The sequence below is a fragment of the Phyllobates terribilis genome, unplaced genomic scaffold (assembly GCF_046119375.1).
Source record: "Phyllobates terribilis strain yellow unplaced genomic scaffold, ASM4611937v1 Scaffold_11__3_contigs__length_659146591, whole genome shotgun sequence".
Lineage (NCBI taxonomy): Eukaryota > Metazoa > Chordata > Amphibia > Anura > Dendrobatidae > Phyllobates > Phyllobates terribilis.
The window spans coordinates 163,350,534-163,358,436 of record NW_027362771.1 but is presented as its reverse complement, the minus strand read 5'-3'; the positions used below and the strand labels follow the sequence as shown (position 1 = coordinate 163,358,436).

The 7,903-nt window shown below is 44.4% G+C and overlaps 1 protein-coding gene across 4 annotated transcripts in view; it reads left to right on the top strand.

The window, feature by feature from the left end:
• Positions 1 to 662: 662 nt before the first annotated feature.
• MDM2 (MDM2 proto-oncogene) overlaps positions 663 to 7,903 on the top strand; it is a 40,474-nt gene continuing 33,233 nt past the window's right edge. For 3 of the 4 annotated variants that reach the window (XR_012251209.1, XM_073651767.1, XM_073651766.1), the window contains exons 1-5: positions 1,144 to 1,538; positions 2,375 to 2,456; positions 3,280 to 3,354; positions 3,464 to 3,597; positions 4,832 to 4,881. Coding sequence is in view for 3 of the 4 variants with exons in the window: in XM_073651767.1 (XP_073507868.1) it covers positions 1,159 to 1,538; positions 2,375 to 2,456; positions 3,280 to 3,354; positions 3,464 to 3,597; positions 4,832 to 4,881 (721 nt within the window). In the remaining variant the exon portion in view is untranslated. Of the gene's footprint in view, positions 840 to 1,143; positions 1,539 to 2,374; positions 2,457 to 3,279; positions 3,355 to 3,463; positions 3,598 to 4,831; positions 4,882 to 7,903 lie in introns of those variants that run through there. The other variant, XM_073651768.1, reaches the window with a different exon arrangement.

The following is a 7,903-nucleotide window of genomic DNA, read 5'->3' as shown; positions in this document are numbered from 1 at the left end:
CACAGACATACATTCGGCACACGGTAACCATACCGCACATGGACACAGACATACAGTCGGCACACGGTAACCATACCGCACACGGACACACAGTCGGCACACGGTAACCATACCGCACATGGACACAGACATACAGTCGGCACACGGTAACCATACCGCACATGGACACAGACATACAGTCGGCACACGGTAACCATACCGCACACGGTAACCATACTGCACACGGACGGCACACGGTAACCATACCGCACACGGACACACAGTCGGCACACAGTAACCATACCACACACGGACACAGACATACATTCGGCACACGGTAACCATACCGCACATGGACACAGACATACAGTCGGCACACGGTAACCATACCGCACATGGACACAGACATACAGTCGGCACACGGTAACCATACTGCACACGGACACACAGTCGGCACACGGTAACCATACCGCACATGGACACAGACATACAGTCGGCACATGGTAACCATACCGCACATGGACACAGACATACAGTCGGCACATGGTAACCATACCGCACATGTACAGAAGCCATATATCGTGTGTAGCCAGATATACGGTCAGCAGCCATACTTCATGTGTAGCCGGCCAAACAGTCAGCACACAGCAGCCATAGTCCATGTAACCAGCCACGCAGACGGCAGCCATACTCCTGTCTGCCAGCAGGGGGAGCCCATGAGATGGCGCACGCCGCACAGCCCACACTGGGAAATGGCGGCCGTGTGTAGCTTGTGATGTTACATCATCTTATGGAGGTCTGTTAGGGCTGGGGCCGTACAGTGACGAAATGGAGGAAGGCGAGAGCAGCGCAGACCTCAGGTAGGCAAAGGGGGTCGGCGGGCGGTCTGGAGTGAGAGCGCGGAACTAGCCGGTGTGTGCGGCCTAACACTGGTGGTGTCGGCGCGGTGCGTGCTGAGCCTCCGGCGCGGGGTTCCTTCCCGGTCACGTCTGTAGCATTACACCGGGTATGAGCTCCAGCCAGCACCGCCACCTGAGGTGTAGTGTTCAGGCTAGTGTTCCCTGTTAGCAGCCATGTCTGTGTGACCGCCTGTTCTCCCCCATAGTTGCCGGCTGTAGTGACTGCGGGCCGGTGCTGCCTCCCCTCCCGCACGGCGGACAGTCTGTGTACGAGACGTAAATGTCACGGACGAGGCCCCCGCGTGTCCACAGACTTATAACCGACATTGGTTATGAGACTTGTCTGTCCGGTAACGGTTACCACACGCGTCACTTAGCCCCCAGTGAGTGCGGCACAGGACACGCAGTAGTGAGCGGCCGTTTGTCTGGGCGAGCTGTGGGAGCGGCCGGTGTGACAGTGATGAGCCGCGCAGCTGGTGACTCAGCGCCTGCTCCGGTCATGCTCAGACATGCAGTGTGCGCCGGATCTAGCCCCGACTTGTCTGCTGCCGCCTCTTATAGGGACGCCGCCTGCAGCGGGCAGCACCGTACAGGGAGCGATCACCGTACAGGCAGCGGGCTCCGGCACTGCAGCACTTTACCCGCACTCCGATGTCCCAGGTAAGAGCTGCACTATGCCAGTCACAGTCTATGCGGAGGGGCTAATCCATTATCCCACTGTGCTGTGGTTTCCTGTAATAATGCTCACATCACTGTATTCCTGGAAGAGTTACATCTCTGTATTTGTAAATCTCTTATCTGTTATGGCTTTAAAGTGTAATAGACCAGAGATTACTCTGCTATAGATCTAGTCTGTACGTGACCAGGTGGGGGGGTCACGTGTGTACCCTAGTCCTGTGGTCTGTACGTGACCAGGTGGGGGGGTCACGTGTGTACCCTAGTCCTGTGGTCTGTATGTGACCAGGGGGGGTCATGCGTACCCTAGTCCTGTGGTCTGTATGTGACCAGGGGGGGTCATGCGTACCCTAGTCCTGTGGTCTGTATGTGACCAGGGGGGGTCATGCGTACCCTAGTCCTGTGGTCTGTATGTGACCAGGGGGGGTCATGCGTACCCTAGTCCTGTGGTCTGTATGTGACCAGGGGGGGTCATGCGTACCCTAGTCCTGTGGTCTGTATGTGACCAGGGGGGGTCATGCGTACCCTAGTCCTGTGGTCTGTATGTGACCAGGGGGGGTCATGCGTACCCTAGTCCTGTGGTCTGTATGTGACCAGGGGGGGTCATGCGTACCCTAGTCCTGTGGTCTGTATGTGACCAGGGGGGGTCATGCGTACCCTAGTCCTGTGGTCTGTATGTGACCAGGGGGTCACATATATACAGACTTCTTTGTATGTCTAATACAACAATCCTTGTATGATCAGGGCTTACATTTATACATCATAGTATATACTATATTTCGATATTGGAACAGGGATTAAATCAATTTTTTGTTTTCCAGGCGAGCGTGCAATATGAATATATCCTCACACACAGATTGTCTAGAGCGTTCTGCCATCATGACCACAGATAAAGAGATGCAGGTAAGTTAAATATATCAATTAGTTTACCACACGAAAAATAACTTGGAGAGCCTGGGACTGTCCCATAATAAAGAAGTGCACTACTTTTTGGGAGTTTGAGGTAGCATTTAGTTTGTATATTAGGTTATTCTTTATAGAAACACATTAACAGCGTCTTTCTGCTAATGGGGTTATGCAGCACTATATTAATGTTTACTATGTACCTAAGGATGACCAGACAGGTATTTGCTAACAACCTGCATGTTGTGCGGAGAGCTCTGCTGTCACAGAGTGATCACTGACCGCTCCTGCCGCCAATTCTGCGGCTTCTGCTGACATCACGTTGACAGAGCTGCGGCTTCTCTTCCACACTGGACGTGACCGCTGACTTCATGCTGATTGACAGTCATCTCCTGCTGCCTAACTGCAGGAAGCCAGCTGTCAATCAGCATGACGCCGGCAGTCACAACTTGTCGACAGAGCAGCCCAGAAGAAGAGCTGCTCTGTTAGCGTGGAGTAGCGGAGTCATGGATAACCCCTTTAAGAGTATTGGATGTTTGCAGTATGCTAAAGTCTCTTTCCCTTTAGCATATGTAGACTGTCAACAGGTAATGGTGTTTTTAAAGGCGTTGTCCAATGCCCAGCTATGAGATTCGAGTGCACTTTACTAGCAGCAAAACTTTAAGAAGTCTTGCTGCTGTTTACCTGCAACTTACAGGTATGTTTATACAGAATTCACGTTCTTCTATCTATTCCTGTTTGCATTTTAATAACCAAAGATGATCCGACACTTTATTATGGCAGCATGTGCTCACGTGTAACTTTTTTTTCTTTATATATAAAGGTAAAACCAAACCCTCCTCTTCTAAACCTGTTGAAATCTGCTGGTGCCCAGAAGGAAACCTTCACAATGAAAGAGGTGGGAACTGAACGCTTTTGTTGTGAGATGTATTATACAATGAGTGCGTTTTCCATGATCTGCTTTATAATGTGTAGTTCATTACAATGTCTTCGTACTTGCGCTATAGGTTATTTACCATCTTGGTCAGTACATTATGGCCAAGCAGTTGTATGACGAGAAGCAACAGCATATTGTCCACTGCTCTAATGATCCCCTTGGAGAACTATTTGGGGTACAGAACTTCTCTGTAAAAGAACCCAGGTAACTGACGTGTTTGTAACCATGTTCTTATGTAAACTTATAGGAAGGATTTTGTAAAAGTAAATTTACCCCAATAAAATGACCTAGGACCTGTTTACTTATTAGTTTGCATTCAGCATGTAGGGAATGTCCTTTATTACACTGTATTCTCATTTAATTTATTCTTGTGCATGTTTTAAGCAATTTTATTTACTTTTTAATAAAGTACAATATAATCAACCTGAGAAGATTAGGGACTCGATTCATCAAGGCTGGCCTTGTACACACCTGTCTTGAGGGGGCGTGCTGGAGTCAGTTGCTTCTGATTCATGAAGAGGTGTACGCCCCTTCATGAATCTGGAGCGTCTGACAAATGACGTGTGCCTCTGTACGCCATGCCAAAAATTTCACTCCTCTCAGGTACTGGAGTGAGATTTCTGGCATAGGGAACGCCACAGCTGTTCGTGATATAGATGAGCTGTGTCCCCCACCCAACTGCGCTCAATATGGCAGAGCTGGGACAAACTGGTGTGAAATTGCTAAGTCACAACATTTTGGCGCAACTCCAAGTTGCATCTAAGTTTTGCTACATTTCAAAGCTATTCCGTTAGAATTCTGGCAAGGAAGCTCTGATGAATCGGGCCATAGATGCCAAGAGTTAATAATGGGGTTCATTGCCTACTGTGATATGTCCAATCCTGACTTCAGAAGAACATATACAGTTGATTTGGAGATTTTTTTTTGGGAGGGGGGGGGGTTAGGGTGGAACAAGATTTCTTTTTATTGAAAGTGCATTAAACAGACAAATATATTCCAAAAGGAGACGTTCTTATACATTTGGCTAATAAAAGTCTATGGGCACGTCTTTGTATACTTTGTAACCTGATGTAATTCAACCATTTCAGTAAGGCTGTATGCAAACACTATTAAAACTCTGACAAGCAGAGGGGGACATTTACTGCAGAACGTGCACGATTACAGGGTCATCTTGCCATTTTACTAGGGATTGTACCACTACAAATTCGAAATGTCTGGTCAATATGTAGCAGAGGGAGATATTTATGGGTTTTTATTTTTTTAATGTATAAATTATTGGGTGGGTGATGACACAACCTTGCACAGCTATCACAGATATATTATTTGAGGAGAGTCAAAATTGTGTTGCCCAGTTGACAACTTTATGCTGTGTTTGCAGCCATAACGCTGAACTGTTATAAACTACATCTATAACCAAGACATGGTCTATTTATTTCAGGAGGCTCTATGCAATGATTTCTAAAAATCTGGTAACTGCAGACTCAGAAGGTAAAATTCTGATGAAATCCGTTATTTTTGACTCTGCTGTTAATTCCAACTTGGGCTTTTAAAGTTTTAATCAGGGCTGTGGAGTCAGTAAGCCGAGGTTTTGACTTTTTTTTTTTTTAATTAATTCATCCTTGCTCCATCTTCATAAATGGCAGATAATTTGTAATAACAAATTTACTTCAGCTCACAATTTTTTCAAAATTACATTTTTATTGAAAGGTTATATAATTTTCAATTACAAAAATCCAAAAAATTGAAGAATAAACAGGACAATATCAGCATCAATATATCATACAATAGAAGTATAGAATCAATTTTTGATAAATAGGGAGCCTAAATTTGTAATATACTTTTATATTAACATTACTACACCTGTCTAAATTCTTATGACAGTTAATAAATATTAATAACTAATATTTATTTTTTTTAAAGCTGGAGTTGGTATATTTGTACCAACTCGGACACCACTCAAAGCTAGCTACGCCTCCTGATTCCACAGTCCTGGTTGCTATTTTGTTGAGCACCATTATCCAGTGTAAAACTGTGCATCTAATAGGCAAATATCTTCAAATTTAAGATTCTATCTCAGATCCTCTTTATGTTTTCATAAAGGCATAGCATATTTGTTTGCAATATATTTAGGTTGGCCCGAAACTCTGCAGCCAGATGTTATATTAAAGTCTATAGTAAAATAAAAAATACTCATACATGCTTGCATTTTGGTGTTTGACTTTTTTTTAAGACCATAATGTCTTTTAGAATGTAGCATGCTCTGGTTATGACATTTTTCCTCATGCTTCTTTATAGCACTGTTACTGAAATGCATGCAAAAACTCCATGTACTGTGGGGAAATTAGGTATTTGATAAACTGCCAATTTTGCATATTTTCCCACCTACAAAGAATGGAAAGGTCTGTAATTTTTATCATAGGTACACTTCAACTGTGAGACACTGAATCTAAAAAGAAAAACCAGAAAATTACATTGTATGATTTTTAAATAATGAAATTGGATTTTATTACATGAAATAACTATTTGATCACCTACCAACCAGCAAGAATTCTGACTCTCACAGACATGCTCGTTTTTCTTTAAGTATCCCTCCTACTCTGCACTCATTACCTGTATTAATTGCACTTGTTTGAACTTGTTACCTGTATAAAAGACACCTGTCCACACACTCAATCACACTCCAACCTCTCCACCATGGCCAAGACCAAAGAGCTGTCTAAGGACACCAGGGACAAAATTGTGGACCTGCACAAGGCTGGGATGGCTACAGGACAATAGGTAAACAGTTTGGTGAGAAGGCAACAACTGTTGGCTCAATTATTAGAAAATAGAAGAAATACAAAATGACTGTCAATCTTCCTCCGTCTGGAGCACCATGCAAGATCTTGCCTTGTGGGGTAAGGATGATTCTGAGAAAGGTCTGTAATCAGCCCAGAACTACATGGGAGGACCTGGTCAATGACCTGAAGAGAGCTGGGACCACAGTCTTAAACATCACCATTAGTAACACACTATGTCTTCATGGATTAAAATTCTGCAGGGCAGGCAAGGTCCCCCTTCTCACGCCTGCACATGTCCAGGTCCGTTTGAAGTTCACCAATGACCATCAGGACATCATACTTTCTGCAAAGGGGACAGGACGACTGCACCATATTGAAGGGAGGATGGATGGGGTCATGTATAGCGAGATTTTGGCCAACAACCTCCTTCCCTCAGTAAGAGCATTGAAGATGGGTCGTGGCTGGTCTTCCAGCATGACAATGACCCGAAACACACAGCCAGGGCAACTAAGAAGTAGCTCCGTCAGAAGCATTTCTTCGTCTAACCAGTCTCCAGACCTGAACCCAATAGAAAATCTTTGGAGGGAGCTGAAACTTAATGTTGCCCCGCGACAGTCCCGAAACCTGAAATATCTGGAGAAGATCTGTATGGAGGAGTGGGCCAAAATCCCTGCTGCAGTGTGTGCAAACTTGGTCAAGAACTACAGGAAACGTCTGACCTCTAATTGCAAACAAAGGTTTCTGTACCAAATATTAAGTTCTGTTTTTCTATTGTATCAAATACTTATTTCATGCAATAAAATGCAAATTAATTATGTATAAATCATACAATGTGATTTTCTGGTTTATATTTTTAGATTCTGTCTCTCACAGGTGAAGTGTACCTACAATAACAATTACAGACCTCTCCATTCTTTGTAGGTGGGAAAACTTCCAAAATCGGCAGTGTATCAAATATTTTCACCACTGTAAATATGCTGGAAAAGAATAGTGTCAACAGGATATTAACCTAAATGCGCCACAATTCTTAATTTCTTTTTCCTAAAACTTTTAATGACTTGCACCACATTTATTATGTGTTTTTTAGATGTTTTTTGCACAATGTTGAACAGAGGGGTGTAACATAAGCCCTTTCTGACATCCGCTGTACATGTACGATGCAGTGGCCAATGCATTTCCGCAAATAGCCATACACCTATAGCACGGTAATGAAACCGGCTCTGCTTGTGAGTGTCGGATGTATATTATAGAGGACACCCTGCTGCAACAGCAGTGATTGGTGCTAGCACAGATCGTGCGGATAAACTCCTTAGATGAAGGAGCTCCCTCTTTAACCACATTGGTACCCCATAATCATGGGATGCCAATGGCTGCTATGACAAACCCTGGAGAAAGTAATAGCCAACGCGGCAGCCACCTAAGGTGACCTTTAGGGACTACGGCTGTGTGCACACATTGCAGATTTGCTAGCAAAACCTGGAGCAATCCTGATGCCAGCAAAGTGAATAGGAAACCTGAAGTGTCATGCACATGTTGCTTATTTTTGACTTGCAGATTTGAGGCAGAAAATAATGTGCAGCATGTCAATTGTGTGTTTTTGCCCTGCGGTTTTCACCATTGGCTTCACTCAAATCAGTCAAAAATGCAAAGCAAAAATGTGTGTTTTTGCAACTGCGTTTTTCCTACCAAGAGCTATAGAAATGGTGCAGAAATTTCTGCATTCATTTACT